This window comes from Parasteatoda tepidariorum, chromosome 6, assembly GCF_982258835.1.
Source record: "Parasteatoda tepidariorum strain Cologne lab strain chromosome 6, Ptep-v5.0, whole genome shotgun sequence".
NCBI lineage: Eukaryota > Metazoa > Arthropoda > Arachnida > Araneae > Theridiidae > Parasteatoda > Parasteatoda tepidariorum.
Genome location: NC_141760.1, coordinates 74,231,505 through 74,251,146, shown reverse-complemented (window position 1 = coordinate 74,251,146; position 19,642 = coordinate 74,231,505). Strand labels below are relative to the sequence as shown.

General features: G+C 30.9%; 1 protein-coding gene across 1 annotated transcript in view; it reads right to left on the bottom strand.

Moving 5' to 3' along the window:
• Positions 1-19,642, bottom strand: part of Loxl2 (Lysyl oxidase-like 2) — a 22,543-nt gene extending 2,901 nt beyond the window's left edge. Inside the window, exons 1-5 of the mRNA XM_016050664.5 lie at positions 18,794-19,642; positions 11,351-11,547; positions 7,802-8,141; positions 4,283-4,423; positions 3,213-3,330 (exon numbers count right to left, since the gene is read on the bottom strand). Of these exons, the coding sequence (XP_015906150.2) occupies positions 3,213-3,330; positions 4,283-4,423; positions 7,802-8,141; positions 11,351-11,547; positions 18,794-19,103 (1,106 nt within the window). The 5' untranslated portion in view covers positions 19,104-19,642. The remainder of the gene's footprint in view (positions 1-3,212; positions 3,331-4,282; positions 4,424-7,801; positions 8,142-11,350; positions 11,548-18,793) is intronic.

Below are 19,642 nucleotides of genomic sequence, written 5' to 3'. Positions count from 1 at the left end.
AATTCAGTTTATGATATTTAGCAGAAGCCTGATTTTAATATCAGAAATAATTCAGCAACAATATTTGTAAGCAATGAGAATTTTGTAAAAAGGTTTTTATATATATTATCAGTAGTATCTAGTTGGTTTCTAAAAATGACGTTTTACGATTAAAGTGTATTCATTAAAAAGGTATACATTAAGTATTAAATGTTATTATTTCATATATTTTGTTCGAATTGGAATGGCTACAATTTCCAGATTATGATCCATAAATGAAATGCCAGAAAAGAATGAGAAAACATTTCTTCCGTGTTGCTAAGTCTTATTTAACTCCGAATTTCACTCTCATGATAAAAATTTTGCTCTCAAAATTAACTTCAATGGATCGAAAACGATTTGCTTTGTTATATAGAAATTAGTAAAAAGAAAATAATCCCTGGAGAAGCCTGTTGCAGGTCGTTTAAGTTCCGAAATTTCGTGTCCAAGGGCATGCTGTGCGCCCAATCCCGCCTAGTAAGTACCCATCGATCGGAAGCCGTGTGGGCTTCAATCCGCCACTGGGGTTTGAACCCTAGACCCACGAAAGAATTAATAGTAGCCTTGAAACTATTAGAAAAATAATTATAGTTTTGGAAAACTACGTATTCCATCAGTTTAATAATTTGAAATGAACTGGTTTAGGTACGATGTATTTTACTGTTGTGCAGAATTTTAATACATGGAAACTTTAGTAAAATGGACATCTTTCGAGAAGTTTTTGTTTTTGCTTGGGAGAAATTCAGAAATCTAATAGTGAGAACAAATTAATATGATAGTTACATAAAAACAAAATTAGAAATGGGGAATATTTAAGATTAAGAAAAGCAAAATGATTAAAAGTCAGAGATAAGTGTAGAAAAATAGGAAATATCCGTAGAGCTATAATATTAAATTTGCTTTCCGCAAATGAGTAAATGCAATATTTTTCATATTGATTTACAGTGTAATTATTTTTTTTTACCCAAATAATTACACTGCAATTATTTGGATTTGTAGGCTTATCATTTTATATAACAGATATCAGTTGAAAGCAGAACATGACTATTTTCTTACACATGATATTTTACTTATTTTGATGATATTAAATACTAATTTAAACATCTTTGAAGATAAATTTCCCGGTAAATAAAAGCACACGTTTAAACCGTGACAGTTGTTTTTACAAAAATTGATTTAAAAAAATCCTACATAGCTCGACAAAATACTCACCAAAAATTTTTTTAAAGTTTTTTTGACATTTACATTGAAAACAAGTCGTATGAATAAAATTACCCATCGGTAACTAGAAAGTGTTTCTTACCCGTAAGCTGAACAAATTCGATTTCCAATCAGTCTCATTAAAATTGAACATGTGAGGTTTTTATAATTTTTCCCTCCGTGTAATGTAAATACAGGTTAGTTTTCCGCAAAAAGTTTTTCATGAAAGCTAATTTGCCCCTTGTTTGTTGCTTGATATAGGATTTATTGTACCTTTTCAGAAACCATAACATTTAAGACAGCAAAATTGCTATAGAAATCTTTTGTTGAAATTGAAAATACGATAAACTTTTCCAGAGGCTATGGAGAAATGCTAGGGTTGATCTCGTTGAATGTAAATAACGTTTATATTTATCGAATTATTAAAAATTAAACCCTGATAAAATTTTTTACTAAGCCATCTTTTTATTGAAATTATTTTATTAAAACAATTTATTAATTAAAATAATTAATAATTCATTATTAATAATTAACTAAAATATTATTAATTCATTATTAATAATTAATTAAAGTAATTCTTTTATTAAATCTTTAACAGCAGCTACACGAATGTTATTGAAAATTTAAGGAAATCAAATGAAAAATTAATTCTGAAGTCCACTGTTAGCTGAAGTCTTCACTTCATAAGAAAATTTTACTTAAATCCGAACAGTCATCCTAAGTTTCTTTTAGAAACATATTTTTTAAATTTAGTTGTAAAAAATCTAAAAATAAAAAGTTTTTGTTTAATAGTTGCACACTATACTTTTTTAGAACTATATCATGTAAAATATTTACTCGACAGAAAGTTGTAGGATTTTTATATTGTTTTTGTATAAATAATATAAGACCCAGCAGGGTAAAAGATTCTGTTTTCACCGGGTACGCGGACTCCGAAAATTTTTTTTGGACCAGATAGATATGTTTTTATAAGCCGCAAAAGTTTGTAAAACTAAAAGATTCCCCCCCCCATGTTAAAAGCTTTACTTTTAAAATAAATTTTAAGCATTTGAAAATAATTAGCTTTGTAATATTGGAATTGAAACTTTTTTTTAAAGAAATGTTGTTAAATTAATGATTTATAGGCGCATGAAAAATAGCTAATAATGCATAATCATAAAATTTCAAGACATTTAAATCTATTCATCAATTTCAATACATAAATTAATGCTAATAATGCATAATTAATACAAAATTTCAAGGCGTTTTAAATTGATTCATAAATTCCTGTTGTTCCAAAAACAAAAATTCATAGAAAAATTATTTCTAAAATGTATTAAAAATATAAATACTCATAAAAGTGCAGAAATGATGGATCAAATATTGACAAAACCCGAACATAAAAAAAAAAAAAAAGCTCAAACCTGCAGCAAACTGTAACCCTCCTAGCTGTAAGTGGTAAAAAATTGCTCGACCTCGTGCGTTAGATGTTGGCGGCCAGGGGGAGATAATCTATTACTATCTAGATGTAGAAGGTATTCTTTTCCCGATATAGTTTTTTTTTTTTTAATATGCTGAATAGAATGAAAGTAAACACGAGACGTTCAGACTAATGATTTAGAATATACACGTGTTACCCTTTGTCAAAATATTTAATCGTCAATTTTTCCTGAGGTTCATTTGTTCCACTACTCTAATGCATTTAGTGAAATGCTTATTCTAGCCCTTATATCTCTATTACCATTAAATCAAATAAAAAAAAATTGCCCTGTAACCTTAAAATGTGCAATAGTTTATTTCAACATTGAATTCTAAAGATTTAGTTTTTATTTTAAAAATTTATTGTTAACACTGTTGGTTAAAAAAAAAAATGTGTTTACAAAAGGAAACTATTTTTTGACCAGATGCGGAAAATTATTTTTAGGATTCTATAATTCACAAAATATTTTTAGAATTTGAGGTGCCAACGTCATTTCGGCGCAACACTACTGAAGTAAAATTTGTTTTGTACTTACAGATGGCACATATGCCATTCCCATGCATGCTTTGGCAGGAAAGGCCGGAAATCTGTTGTACCAATATTTCCTATTCTTGCAGTAAATCTTAATAGCCTCCGTTGTTCATAAAGCCAACCTGCAAAAACATATGCTGGCATTAAATTCTAGTTTGATGTATTAGCAGACATTCAATATTAATCAAAATTCAAAACTACTGTAGAATGTATGAATATGCATCAATAACTTGTAAAAAAAAAAGGGAGAGCAATCGGAGGGCTTCTCACACATAGGGTCTCATAAATATTGGCTCAAACTTTAGGAAGAGGTAGGGTATGGAAAATTGCATAGCAATTGATGACCTAAACTGTCATCATACGCCGATTAGGGCGCTTCCCTTTTATAAACATTGTTCGTGTGCCTTTGAACCAATACTTACCTTAATTTCTTGCTTTCTATTGGCGTAAATTGCATTCAAACAGACTCAGGAATAGCTGTTTTATCGTGATATAATGACTTGGCGAGCTTGTCAAGTTTGTCGCCAAATCATTAAATTACGATAAAACAGCTAATACTGAATCTATTTTAATGCGTTTTTCGACAATTATTAGAAAACATAAAATTAAGATCATTTATATGGATAAAAGTGACGGTTCAGAAGCACACGAGGGAACAGTTCATAATTGCGAAGTCCCTGTAGCGGCGTACGATGACATTTCCGGTCATGAGTTCCTATGCAATTTTTAATCCTTATGATATATGCCCTTTGAGTTTGTACCAATATTTGTAGGACACCCTGTACAGTTACACTTATATTATAAGTGTATAGTGTAATAAAAGTATCCTTCCGCATGATGAACATTCGTCCTTTCACAGTTGAGCACCAGTTGCCATTTGACGATATTAAAATTCTAGTATATTAGAGTCTCAAAAAATGCTGACGCTGGTCAATGATGATGCTAATAATGATGGACAGCTATGTGTTGAATACTTGCATAGTTCTATTGACACAGACATAAGATATGACAAGATACTATAAAAAGTACAATAATTTAGTATCGGCTGAAAGATTTAAAATAAAAAAAACTCACCATAGTCATTTTTATCTAACTTATAAGCTTCTGAGGATAAACAGTTTTCTTCCATTGCACACTGTAAAAATAAAAGCTGCCGATCTTCTAAGTAGGCCGAACGTTCGACTTCAACCTCATCTGGCACTAAATCAGGCAGCTCTGAGAATGAATGGAATAACTGATTAATTTCTATATTTTTGTGGTAACACACTTTAGAATATAGGAAAATTATTAGTAGAATAAAATTACTAAATTAATAGATAAGGAATAATATGGACATTTGACCATGCACTGTGTGGGGGAAAAAAATGGAATCACTTTGAATAATCTTAGATCCCCTAATGGTCAGATTTTCACGAACTAGGATTCAAACTTAATGGTTCGAGCGGATGACCTCAAATATCCTAATTAGTTAGTGCAGACGATTTAAATTACGATATTTCAAGTTACGGAATCATATAAACAGGGCCTGATTACCGAAAAGGCACAGGAAGCAAGTGCTTCCCCTTTTAAATTCTAGGGGCCCCCCCAAATGACTGAAATTAAGGGCCCAATTTCTTATTTTTTGTAGCCAAAAAAATATTAATAATAAAAGAAATAAGAAAAAAAAAATGACTCCAACAAAAACTCTCGAAAAGAAAAAAAATGGGATGCTTTGTGTTGTTTTGCCGCTAGTAAAAAAAATTGGCATAAAAAAAAGAGACTCATCTTGCAAAGAACTTTTCGTATAACAACAAGTAATTTTATAATTTAATTTAGTGAAATATTTAAATTTTGTCAACATATGTGCTAGCTACTCCCTCATGTTTTTGTTACTATATATAGTTGGCTACTATACATGTTGTACTATACTATACTGATACTTTACGTGCTTTATAAAGCACGTAAAGAAGGGTCCAACATGATTGCATAGGATCTCTGTATTCCTTTCTAAGGTTCTAATAGTTTTCACATGGTTCTTCCCTCTTTAAAATGTATTGTTTATGGGCGAAAAATATCAAAAGTTTCTTTTGCTCAAGTTAGGGGTGCCCCAAAATCCTATTATGCTTCCCCTATTTTCAGAGGTTAATCGGGCCCTGCATATAAAAACGAACTTTCTCTAACTAAACATACGTTCTTTAATTAATTAACTTTTAATTAACAATCGTCATCGTCAAGAAACAAAGAAAGATCGTGAAGGTTGATCAGCAAAGAACGGAGCCGTTTAGTGGCGCATGAAAAGGTTAATAACTGGATACTTTCGAGAGGCATCATGTGTGGGTCAGCCAAACAGTTACGACTGTAGTACACATGCGTAACGTTGCTTGCAGATATGCAATAAAATCCTATCCGAAATTTGATTTAGCTTGATAATAAAGCTAAGCTGTACAGCCAGAACGTTAACACGCCATGCACAACCACGTGATTAGACAAAACCATGTAATAAGGCGGAAGCGGAATTCGTATCGACTGGGTTCGAATCCCAGTCGATACGAATTCCGCTTCCGGCTTGCACCGACCACAGTGCTGACGTGAAATATCCTTAGTGGTACACGGATCATATGTTAGAGTTCCCTTGCCGTCCGGCTAACCGTGGGGGGTTCTCGTGGTCTTCCTCTCTATGTAACGCAAATGCGGGTTAACTCGCTCAAAAAGTCCTCCACGAAGGCAAATTTCTCCTAATACTCAATCCAGCCCCCCCCCAACTCCCTTGCCTTCTGGATTGGGTTTAAAATTACAAGGCTACGTAATTGGGAACATTAGTAGTCGTAAACAAATAAAATTGGGTCGGCTGTTCAACGACGGTTATAAAAAAAAGTATCTATTTCAAAATGAGTTATTTCAATTGATATTCAAGTAACCCCTTCGCTTTTTATGTATTTCCTTTATCCCCTTAAATACAATCTTTTAAAATAATTATTTTTGAAAAATTCAGAAAAATAGGAATTTTTTTTCCTAAGATGATGATTACCACTTTTGAATTTCATTATGCGCAATACTAACGATGTTTTATAACCGTCGTTGAACAGTCAACTTAGTTTTCAGTTTACGACTTCCAATGTTCAATTCCGTAGCCTTGTCATTTTGAACCCAATCCAGAAGAAAAGAGAACTTCTGGATGAAGTATTGGGAGAAATTTTAACTTCGAGGAAGATTTTCTGATTGAACTAACCCGCATTTGCTTTACATGGAGAGGAAAAATACCGGAAATCTCCCAGAGTTAGCCTGATGGCAAGGGGACTCTAACCCATGATCAGTCTACCACTGAGGATATTTTCAGCACTGTGGTCGGTGTGAGTCGGGTGCCGAATTTGTATCTATCAATCGTCACAGGGATTCAGACCCGGGGCACCTTATTGGGAGGCGAGCGCTCTATCCCCTGAGCCACCACTGCTCAATACTAATGATAATGAGCATTATCCTGATGAGCAGAAAGGTAGGATGATTTCATATTACTGGCAATCGAAAAGATTTGGAAAGACGTGCCACACACGCCAAGATTCTTTTGACACAAAATCACGAACGACGTGTTAAATGCGTCAGTAGGAAATATCACAAAAATGAAAAATACGTTTGTGATTCGTAACTCAGAAATAGAAAGGTTGCTCCGATTTCTATAAGGCATCGAACGATAATGCCTCCTAGTGAATTAAAGTAGATAGTGCATTTGTGTATTTCTTGCTTGCACAGGTTTGAACTTTCCACATTTTAAGCTCTGATTAAAAATAAACTTAACAGCTGATGTTAGCAATGATAATTCTTCACAGACCCATTTTTATTCTTTAATTAGTACGTTGCTCTTGAAGGGATTTAATCTTGACTATGTCGACCTTCATCTATCAATAGGTACCAAGTGATAAAATCAAGTTAACATGTGTTATATACTAGTGAATTGGTATTTAATATTTATAGTGGTAGTTACGCCACACTCTAATATCATACTTGTTTACTTTCATAGATTCTGTTGTTTGATAAAGATTTTTGTATTTTTTTATGTCACTAAATAATGTAAACAAATTGTAAACAACTTTTGTTGAAACAAATTCTTTAAATTGACAAGTTTTGAAATTAGGAACGTTTGAATGTTAGTAATGATCATTGTTTACAGAGACAATTTTTTTTTACTTTGAAGTTTGTTCTCATACTATACTTGTATAGATTCTGTTGTATAATAAAGATTTTTGTATTTTTTTTCTTCTTGTCACTAAATAATATAACTGAGTATTTAATTTTCGTTATTGCAACAAATTCTTTGAATAAAGTAATAAAGAAGATAAAGAACGTTAGAATGTTAGTAACGAGCATTGTTTACAGAGACCATTTATAATTCTTACTTAGAAGGTTGTACTAATACTATACTTGCTTACTTGTATAGATTGTGTTATTTAATAAAAAATAAAAAAATTTCAAGTCACTTAATAATATAACTATATAAGTATTTAATTTCTTTTGCTGAAACAAATTCTTTAAATGTTCCAATTTTTAAGATTAAGAACGTTAGATAGACTTAACGAAATAAACTTGCAATTGTTCGCTTAATAATAACAAATTAATTACCAGTAGCACATATAACTCCAGCAATATTGTCATTATTCCTTGGACATTCAACTTGACCAAAATTTTCATACGAACACTCCGATATATTTGACTCTCTTCCAGTGCATTTGATTCCACTGATAACAATATTTTCGTGATGTCCACCAAAGAATGCACTCTGCACTGCATTTTGCCCGAATCCTAAATTCAATTGCTTGCAAATCACATTAGCTTCTAGCAGACTCCAACCGTCCCCGCAAACAAGACCCCATTTGCTTTTGCCAAATCGAACTTCCACTCTCCCTTCATTAGTAGATCGACCACCGAGTATACGAACTTCCAAGTCTTTTTCATTATGGTTCTGAAAAGAGAAAATACAATTGATTTATCAAAAAGGTATAGTTCAACAGTCCTCATTTGTTTACACAAAGCTAGCAGCTTGGTCAGTCAGCTAATGTTTAATAAATAGGAATACTTTACTTACTGGGCATCCTTGTTTTGTTGGAGACTGTGGTCAGAGCCTGATTTATCACAAGGCTTGAGAGGCCCTGGCCTAGGAGTTCTTCATTACTGCCCCCCCCCTAAATGTTAAATAATTTCTTTTTGTGGTTTTCCTTAAGAATTGTCAATTAGAATTAAGAGTTAACGTAGATTGAAATAAATATAAGATCAAATTTACTAATATATCGTACTTTAGTTGTGTCATAAATTATTTAAAAACGCTTCATAATTAAACAAGTGGTAAATTTTGCTTCAAGTAACGACTAGGGGGCCCCCTGACAGTTTTGTGTCTAGGATCCCCTCATTTCTAGATCAGGCCCTGACTGTGGATTCTTCTAAAAATGCAACTGTTGTTAAAGGTCTGGGTTAACAATTTCTAAGTCAGGGTGATGATATTGTTTTGTCCTACAATAAATAATTATTATTTTGGTAATGAGACCAATCTGGAGATTATTGGACTAATAGTTAAGAATTTGGAAGTTATAAGTGTTTTATGTACAATAGTACAAATTTATACTTATTTGCACATCTTACATTGATATACAGACAATCGAGGTATTGTGTCCTATATATTATTTCACATTTAATTGAATGAGATCAAGCGCGAATCTTAAAGTCAAAAGATGAAATTGATTTCCTTTGTATGAAAAGTACAATTTTCGAATTGCACTTATTATGAAGAAAACTCTTATAACTTCTAAACTATTAGTACGATCTTGGTCTCATTCATTTTAGCGTAAAAAATTACATTCGAAAATATACCTTGAATGTTCAGATTGTACCAGGATAGTGATGTAAAGTGGATACATAACTACGTGTCAAAAGCACAATATTTTTCATGCTTAAAAAAATCTATCAAATTTTAAACTATTTGTTCTATCGACTTGTGCATAGACTCATTTGAGTTAGCGTAAAAAATACACAGAATCAATGTCTAACTTGTTTAGGTGGCGATATCAGGCGCGTAATTAGATACAAGTACAAATTTGTACTTCTCTTTCATAAAAATTTCTAATCATAAGTTCGATCGTCTTGAAACCGAATTCATTTAATTGGGTACTAGCACTTTAAGAAGAAGATCACGGATACCCACACATGTGGCGTAGGATATCAGCGCCAGCTGATACTTTATAAGCAAAATGGCGTGTTAAAGTTCAGCTAAGTTTCTCCTCATAAGTTAGAACGTTAATTAACGTGAAGTTACTAATTAACATTAAACACAGCGCCGTATCGTGCACCGAATTTATTGAAATATAATTATTTCTCTTCTCGTCTATTACTTAACTTAGATATGTTATTTGTTCATGTATTTTATTTCAACCGTGGTATATTTTTGTTTCGTGCACCTGGCAAGCTCTGAGTTATAATTTATAATAACAGATCTTTATGTAAAGATTTATCTTTGATATTAAATCTTCAAAAGAAAAAACACAACTTTTTTTTGCTACAATTACTGAATAAGTTTCTGGTGAGAAAAGAAAAAGAATTACAATAAAATTACTCTTGCGAATAAAGTGACGGGTAATTTCACGCCAGAGGCTACAAAAAATTATAACTTCTTATACAGGTTTTATTTTTTAAAACTATGAACAAAACTTTATACAGGTTTTATTTTTTAAAACTATGAACAAAACTATTTTTACCCATTCATATTCGGTGTAAAGATATTTCTAGTGTGGGGAGAATAGTTATTGACCATGTCAATATTTATCTATCATAAGGTACGCCAACATAGAATCGAGTTAACATGTCTTATATATTCGTGAATTAGAGTTGTATTTTTGTAGTGGTAGACACACTACAGTACTCCCCCACCAAACTTTTTTCTGTGATAGAATTCGATGAACGGATGCTACTAGTTGATTCATTGCTGTTTTCTGAGAAGCCGGGAGAGCTGTATTAAGATCACTGAATATTTGATTGCTGATCGTGAGGGTTGTATTAAGTTCACGGTCGTGGTCACTGTCGTGTGTCGCCATTAACAGTCGAGTATATACAGGCCGAGCTTGTGTGTGATCGAGACTGAGTCGAAACATTGCTAGGAGGTAGATAATGTTGCAATCACAAGTAGCAAGTCAACTGTTCAATGCGGACCATCCATCGAAGTGGGAGTTTCTGTCAAGGTAGGTGTGTTCACATCACGTCCGGGTCACCAATGTGGGGGGAGTACCTTTTCATAGATGAATGTTGACATTTCCGATAACTCCTCCCACCACACTAGCATAGATATATATTTAATTTTCTTTAAAAAATGGCCAAAATATTACAGTACAAGTCAAACCAATGGCATCAATATGACAAACTTTCTTACTTATAATCGTAATAATTAAAAGTAATTGCATCCCGCAAAACAACGATGACTTAAGAAGAAAAAAAAATTATTACATGACTTGGCTGATTGACCCCAATTGCTTTCACAACAAGTGCGGACCCTTAAATTTTACCTTTTCTGATAAATTGGATCCTTTTGTATTTTTGACTTGATTAATAGTGTTGTTAAACTTAAATATGAATTGCTACTTGGAAAGATCAGAGCTACGTATATTTATTTGTATATTCAAAAGATTGAAATCTATTGTAAACCAGGAAATAAATGTTGATAATTTAATACTTTTTTTGCTTCATTAAGAAAAAGACGGATTTATTAAATTTAAAAACACGATAATTTTTTTAAAATTTTTGTTATTTGTTCATGTACATTATTAAAATTTATATACATTCGAAGAGAATCAGAAATGTTGTTTTGAGGAAGGATTCACAACTTTTTAGGTAACAGTTTTGAAGGAGCTGTTAAATTTATCAAAGAATCCAAATATTTTTAGAGGCTGTGTTTGAAAATATACTGAAGCAGTCCATTGCCCATTTATCCAATGTGATCTAAAACTCAAAGCATTTACGTGCTGCAATTTGCAAAAAACCGAAGATATTTTCTAATTGAAAAACTATGCATCTAAGTATTAACTTTTTTGCAGTCAATAAAAGATTTTCCAGCTAGAAATGAGTGGGAGATTTTAAATGTAATCAAACAGCATTTAAAGAATAAAAAAAACACCATGCAGTTTACTTGACCTTTAATTTTGGCTTTATTGTGGCTTCAGTTTGTGCTGTAAAACTCTGAATTTCACTGCTGTTTTTGCCATTGGTGTCGCATACAACACCAGCAGCTTCTGCTAAGGAACAGTCATGAGTACCCCAACCATCAAATCTGCAATTTTCCAGTTTCTTTTCATTTCCTTGGCAGTATATATTGTCCATCCAAATTTTCCCTGAAAATAGTCGAAATCGATAAATTTGTAAGATTAAAGAAACACTGCTGTTGCAATGTATGAACTCAATTACCATGTCGCTCATGGGCTGCGATAGTGGCACAACTCAAAAAGACACGCGTTTTGAACTAAGAACAGATGTAAATATGAAAATACATATTCTTTCAGCAGCAATGTTAGCACAACTCATAATTCAACTTGAAGGTAATCATCGTTTAAGCAAACTAAAGCATTTCTTATGTATTTTCCTTAGCAATGAAAACTTTAAACCCACTTATCTCAAAACATGATTTTTTGAGTTGTGCCGCTATTGCAGCCCATGAGCGATGTTGTGGACAGAGAATTTCCGAATGCAATTATTATAGGGTCGATGCGGATAATTGTGAATGCATTTGAGGCCTTTAGTTGGTCATGTCAATTTGCTATTAAACGACAAAAGCTAATAAATTCTGGAATATTACTTTGAAATTCTGCATATTTTAAGATGTATTAGAAGCTTTCCTCCAACCTTTAATCATAGAGTAATTTTGCATTCATAATTACCCAGATAGTGTTCACATATTTCCCACTATTTTGAAGTAAATGGGAATTACGTTGGGGGAAAAAACTTAATTTCTGAGATGAGTATTTGTGAACAGACATGCACTTTTTATTTGTCCATTTTCATAGTTCAAGCACCAGAATAAGCGTTCACAGTTGCCCTTTCTCCAAATTAGCCCTAAGTTAATAAAAATATCAGATAGAATTTCTCCCCGAGTTAGACACAATACTTTTTAGTTAAAGTTAGAACACAGTACTTACGAAAGATATGTACTAATCTTTATTAAAATGTGTACTTACGATATTTGGTGCACTGTGAACTTGTTCCCATCAATTACCTCTTCCTTTGAAATGTTGCAAGTAATTGTGAATTTGGAAAATTTCATTCATAAAACTTTTTAAAGTGCAACTGATTTAAATATTATACAATGCAAACCTTTCAATAGTAACTTGAATTTATGTTGAAGATATAACTGCATAAAACGTTTGTCAAAAAAAAAAATTGCAAGATATTAATTTTTCAATCTTATTCTAAAGTAAAAAGTGAAACAAAACTGCTCAAATTTCTGCATAATGTTATAAGAAAATAAAATTTATGAAAAATATTTGTCTTTACCCAGATCATTCGACATTAATTACTTAAAAAGATTTTCAATAATTATTTATTATTTGTTTAGTAATATTCTAAAAAATGGAATTTCAAGGTATGCAATTTTTGGCAACATTTTAAATAATGTAATTTTATAGGGTAAAATACAAAATTTGAACGATATCAGTTGAATAGTTTCTGAGAAATTGAATTTTAAAGAAGTTGTATATTTATAATTCAATTTCTCAGAAACTATTCAACCGCAATTTAATGATTTTAACTGCACTAAATAATTATCATATTTGAGATTCCCCCCTTCGAACTATTAAAATTGAATCCTAATTCGTGAAAAGGTGATTCGTTTTAATTTTTCTATTTTATTTATCTATTTATTTTTTGCTCATTGTATAAGGCGGAGGCATTTTCTTGTATTTTTGTTAGATTCAAAATGTATCTCCAGTTTTAGTACATGAAATCTTCTAACTCTATCTTCACGCTTCGGAAAATATGACGGAAGGACCATATCCCCACCTCCTGAGGGGGAGCTTCCTCTTGTCTTCTTCTGGAACTTTTTAAGTATTTCATAAATGAAATTTTAATGCATATTATTATTTGGTTTTCAAATATTTAAATGCTATTAAAATAACTCATATAGACCCTAGTAGTGAAAAAAAGAATACCCAAAGGAAAACATTACCCCCTCTCTCCCCTTGAAATCATAAATTTTGGATACCTTCTAAATCATATGTACATGCAGATTTCTTCTTCGATTTTAAAGTGGTTGAATTTTTAAATAATACTTGTTTGGATTCTAGAGATTAAATTAATTTGAAGTTAATTTGGATTAATTTGAAGTTAATTTGGATTGATTTGAATTTAATCTTGATTAATTTGAAGTTAATCTTGATTAATTTGAAGTTAATCTTGATTAATTTGAAGTTAATCTTGATTAATTTGAAGTTAATTTTAAGTTAATTTTCAGATTCAGTCGGTATACGCAAATAGGTCCTTAAAATTTTAAAGTTCGAAGCACAGTTTCTAAAAATGTCAAAATTTCCCACCACTAATTCCTAAAAATTCCCGAGTTTTAAATCATTTCTTGAAAATATATAAATGTATGAAAATATCACATAAATGACTTGATCAACGTAAAAAATTTGCTTCGATGAAATGCCCATCAATTTGAAATGTTCAAAACTAATAATGCAGCTTCCAAAAAAATTGAATTAAACTGTATCACCCCAGAAACCCCTTTATGTATCACAACTCATTAAAATTGGTGAAGCCTGATAAAAAAAAAATTGGGTTTAATGATTTCTTTATTCAGCATATTCAGCTGTGAACTTGACCTTCAATAAATGACTTAAAACACAAATGAATAATCTGGGTGTTTCCAGTCCCATATTGCTTGATGAACATACTGTTATTTTTTTTATTATCCATATAGACAATAACGCTGAAAGATGAAGAATAAGGAGCAAGGTCACCATGACCTAATTCCGAATGAGAAACACATTTTTTGATGTTCCATATCTGGGACCTTCCGCATTTTATCTCGTTGATTCACATTAGTTCTTTTTTTTTAATAATTGCTTTAAGTTTATAAAAATATTTGTAAGAACACATTCTTGCATCTGTTATCCAGAGCTTTTTTTGTGTAAAAGATAAATTAAAATGTAAGGATGCCATCGTAAAATGTTTTAAGCGTGTTATAATAATATTTTCTGAGTTGTAAAATATTTGCCAGGGGGTCATGGAGATTACGGCTCAATAATTCCGTTAGCAACGGCATGATTGTGGAAATTTAAACGTTGCGCACTAAACTGCCTTTACTTGCCAGACACGTTGATGTCCATCAATCTAAAATTAGGTGGAGTTTTAGCTGTCACTGGGGATCGAACTCTAGTACAATGACAGCTCAGTGCCGTTAGTTATTGAGCCATCGCAAAAAATGAAAAATTAAATTTATTCCCCAGAATTTCTGATTTAGAGATAGTTTCTTACTAAATTTTTTTTTTGACTCGTATTAAAAAGAGAGCTATAGTAGGAAATTTAAAATGTTCAGATGTACAACATTTTTTTAAGGAATCAAAGTCCGATTCCATGTTTAGCTGCTTGGAAAAAGTGGAGATTCGTGTAGGATTTCTTGTTGTACTTAATTTGCATTTGCGTTATATGAAGAAAACGAGACTAGAAAGCCTCGAGCGGTTAGCCTGATGGCGAAAGGGATTCTAACCCGTGATCCGAATCTGAAATTCTGAATCATGTGATATGTAAATAATATAATGTGAATCTAAAAATCATCACCAGAGACGTGTGTTCAATCTATTGTTAATTGTTTGTCAGATCTGAGTAATTGTTGGAGCACGCGTAAATTATGATTAATGATGACGTGTGAGTAAAATATGAGTAATATTTTTTTTTAAAAATTGAAATTACGGGTCTGACAGCTTTTTTGATATTTTAGTGCAGGAAATTTTAAAAGCGTTTTTCTCGAAACTGCAATTTTTGAGTCAGCCGGTCTTACAATTCGATCAAAATATCACCGATTGACTAAAAATTTTGAGCTGTGTGCTTAAAAGAGCATTCTATGCAAAAGTACAAAGGGTTTTTTGTAAAAAAAAATATATAATACTGTTTTTTTGTTGCTGTTATAAACAATTTTCAACTCTTTTTGAAATTTTGATTTAAAAAAAAAAAGTTATTTTTACGCAATTTTGTTTGGCACAAAAAAAAAAATCAAATCTATTTGTATAGATACAAACTAAGTTTTCTTTTTCATTTTAATTAAATTGCAGATACTGCTAGTCCAGCTTTTGCTAAACCATTGAAAAAAAGTCAGCTATATCGAAAAGAAACTTTAGAGCCCCCACTATTTTGTTTCGTACTGCTTTTGAAAGATACATTTTTACAATTCACTAACTGTAAAATAAAAGGACTTTTTCAGAATTTTATTCTAGTATCTCACTAAAAATGAAACATTTTTGTGTTATTTTCTTACCACACCTAGAGTATCCTCATTTAAATATAAATTAAACAATGAGAGAGCAATACTATATTTTAGATATATATCTACAGAGTTTTGATGTTATGAAGTATCAAAACATGGTAACTTTTCCCAGTTACGGGTATTGACTGCATTTTAAATATCAATGTATTCTGAAAAAAGAGACTATTTCAAGAACTTTTATTCACAGAAAATATTTTTTTTTTATGAATTCAAAGCTATCAGCTAACCTACATCGAAAAATTTCGTTTTCAAGAGGAACGTATTCAAAATTGGAGGTTCGAGCTTGCCCGAGTTAGTCACCTCCTTATTACTGTCCAGTTTTTTCCCGAACTTAATACAAGTTTTGAATCTAATCGCATGCTAAAAGCACGAGACTACAAAATTTATTTAAAAAATCATTTTCACTAATCTTGTTTAAGTATTGTTTTTAAAAAATACATAAATCTTTTTAATTCATTCATGCGAGTTAAAATTCAAAATTATAGAACCAATGTAAAGTAGTTAAGTAACATTTTAAGAAGACGCCATATTACGGGAGAAACTTTTCATCGCAAATGCTCTTTCATCTCCGTAACTAATTTAAATTTAAAAGTATAGAAAAAGTGAGTGCAGGCAAACCTAGGGTAAGTGATGAAGTTTCAAATATTAAAAATAAATTTTCCAAAATATCAAAGTGAAAATAAATTACGAGAAGATAAATTATGATTATACAATGAAGAAGTTTTCTTCCAACAATTTGTTTGCATTTTGATACAATGAAAATTATTTTTCAGTATTTGAAACTTTATGGTTCACTCTAGGTTTGTCTAAATTCTCTTTTTCTATAGGGGAGAGTGGGGTCAATTGTAACAGGAAAAAAAAGATTAGTTTTGCTAATTAATTAGCATTGTTTTTAACAAATGAAGCTGAAATGGTGTCTTGGGGACGATTGTAACAATAAGTAAAGGGACGACTGTAACAGTTGAAAATAAATAATCTTATGTTTACAAACCATTATTACTTAACTCTTTAAGAACGTCCAATAGTTTCCTATATCATTTATATTATGTTGCATGTGCATTATTTTATTTGTCACCTTTCACAGCATAAATTAAAATTTTTAACCCCTTAAAGTTAAAAGTTTAACCCTTTAGGTCTCTGTTCATTCTTATTTTTACTCCTAAAATATCACTACTATTTTGATCAACAAAAAAATATATCACTATGATATTATGTATAATTAACTATGTTTTAGTTGAATTTATGAACTGTTACAATTGACCCCATAAGTGGAGACAATTGTAACAAGTGCACGACTGTCAAAAATTGTTAATAACTAATATAATAATATTTAAAATCAGGTATTTATTTTTCTTCTAGTAGAGGATAGTCTACTTTACACGTCTGTTAATAAATACTAATAATATATTGGATTTTTTGTTAGTCAAAAATAGTTAAGTAAAAAATGTTACAATTGACCCCACTCTCCCCTACTTTAAGTTTTAAATTAGTTATGGAAGTAAAAGAGAATTTGCAATGAAAAGTTTCTCTTGTGGTATGGCGTCTTCTTGATAAACTAAGAAATATCAGCTGTACCAAATATATTACAGCAAGATACACTTTATAAAATTCAATTTTTCTTTAATAACCACCTTATGACATGAAACTAAGTTTTTTACAGGCAACTTACCATAACGTGTTTTTTTAGAATGTACCTGAAAATATATCCGAGTCTAGAACCTGAAAAAATTATTAGTTTCTCAAAATTGCGCTAGTGGAAAGTTCTTCCAGAATTTTTCAAAGAGCAAAATTCTAAGAAGATCAAATATAAGATTGGTGTGTACTTCTTCAACAATTCATTTTACAAAAACTTGCGATGTTGTAAGTTTTATAAATTTTTTAAACACCTGGCGAGATAAATTTTTTTTATTAAACTTTTTACTAGCATAATTTGATAAATAGTTGCTAGAATTTTCAAGGAAATTTCATAAGTATTTTGATCAGAAAGTTTTGGAAAAAACATAGTCATTTCTAAATTCACTTTTAGAAATATATGTAATACTTTTTTCTCAATCTATAACAAATTATAAGCATCAATAAAGGCATATAGATTTCAAAAATTTAATTAATTTCCGGTAATATTTTGAATTTCTGTAATCATCTATTTAACAAATATGCCGGGATAAAATGAAAAAAGTACATTTAAATGTTTTTTTTTTAAGTTTCGATATATATGGTAGAGATACTTTAAAATAATTTATCTAGTTAAAGAAAACCTAAAAATAGATTTAGCTTATCTTTTACAAAACTATATCAATCTATCTTAAAATATTTCAAAATAGAATATAATTTTTTTACAGATATTTCGCACTTTTCAGTTAAACAAATTGATAAAACTCAATGCAAGTTTCAGAAATAAACAAAAGAGTTTATATCTTATTAAATTTTAACAATGCTCATTAAACATAAAAATATAGCAATTTGTTCTTATGATTTATAGTTTTCAACTTTAGTTTAGAATTTAGAGCTTTTGCAAAGCAAACCTCATTTTAAATAACTTAATTCTTGTTGCATTGTTAGAATTTAACATCTACGTAATTATATTCTAACAATTCTCAATAAACACAAAGATATACTAAATAAAACATGAATTTTCCATATTCTGAATTCACTGTAGCAGTTAGAACTTTTGCAAAGCAAACTTTGGTTAAAAAGGTTCAATTCCAATTGAATTGTTACAATTTAATATCTATTTAATTGTCTAAATAAACACAAAAATTCAGTTACTTACTCCTAAATCTTCCATATTCTGAATTCACTGTAATAGTCAGAGCTTTTACGAAATATACTTAACGATTTAATGGTTTAATTCCAATTGAATTATTTCAATTCGAGATTTGTTTAATTGTCTTTTTGCAATTCTCAATAAACCCAAAAATTCAGTTACTTACGCCTGGATCTTCCAATATTCCTAATTCATTGTAATAGTTAGAGCATTTGCAAAGCGAACTTAGCAAAAGCTAAGTAATTTCATGGTTTAATTCCAACCGAATTATTACAATTCGAGATCTAGTTTTTTTTTTTTTTTTTTTAAATTTTTCAATAAACACAAAAATTCAGTTACTTACGCCTTGATCTTCCATATTCTGAGTTCAGTGTAGCAGTTAGAGCTTTTGGGAATCCCAATGTCTTGCAAACAATGTTTGCTTCTCTCAAATCCCACTCATCGTCACAGATTGATCCCCACTGTCCAATATGGAAGATCTCCACATTGCCTTCATTGGTTGCTGCCCCACCAACGAGTTTAAGAGACCCTTCTTTAATACTCCTAGAAACTGCTCGCCGATTTGATCTCCGTCTCGTATTGCTCATCACATAACTGGGCACCAAAGCAACCACTAAACTAATCACCCAAGCACTTCTCAAACAACACCACATGTTAATTGCTTTTCTAAGTAAATCTTTTAAATAAGTTTTTAAATAAATTTCAAGTAAGTCATTAGTCGTAGTTTATATATGTTTTAGTAATAGTTAAATATCATTAACTATGCGTCATGAACTATGTTAGTTGACAACACTTTCACTGCCAAGTTGTCAACTAACTAATAAAAACTGTTGATATAACCATTTAATAGACCTTCATGAAATTACGTAAGCAGCGTCATTGTGGAAGAAAATTAGTTATGCAATTTAAGAGCCACTTAGCAGGATATTCTATTTTGCTTCCGTGTTATTCAAGTTCAAATTCTGAAGGAAGCGAAAATTCCGAGTTAAATCATCTCTAATGACGCGTTTTATTGAAGCGGACTATTAGAAACAGATGACACGTGCATTTTGACATGGGAAGAGAGATCAATCTTTTTCGAAATGCGTGGCTCAAAGACGGGTTTAGTTTAGATTATGTGTCACCGTGGAAGAGTATTTTCCACTCCTGGTTTTGCTTTAAAAGATCACAAGCTTTTGGAAGATGCAGAAGA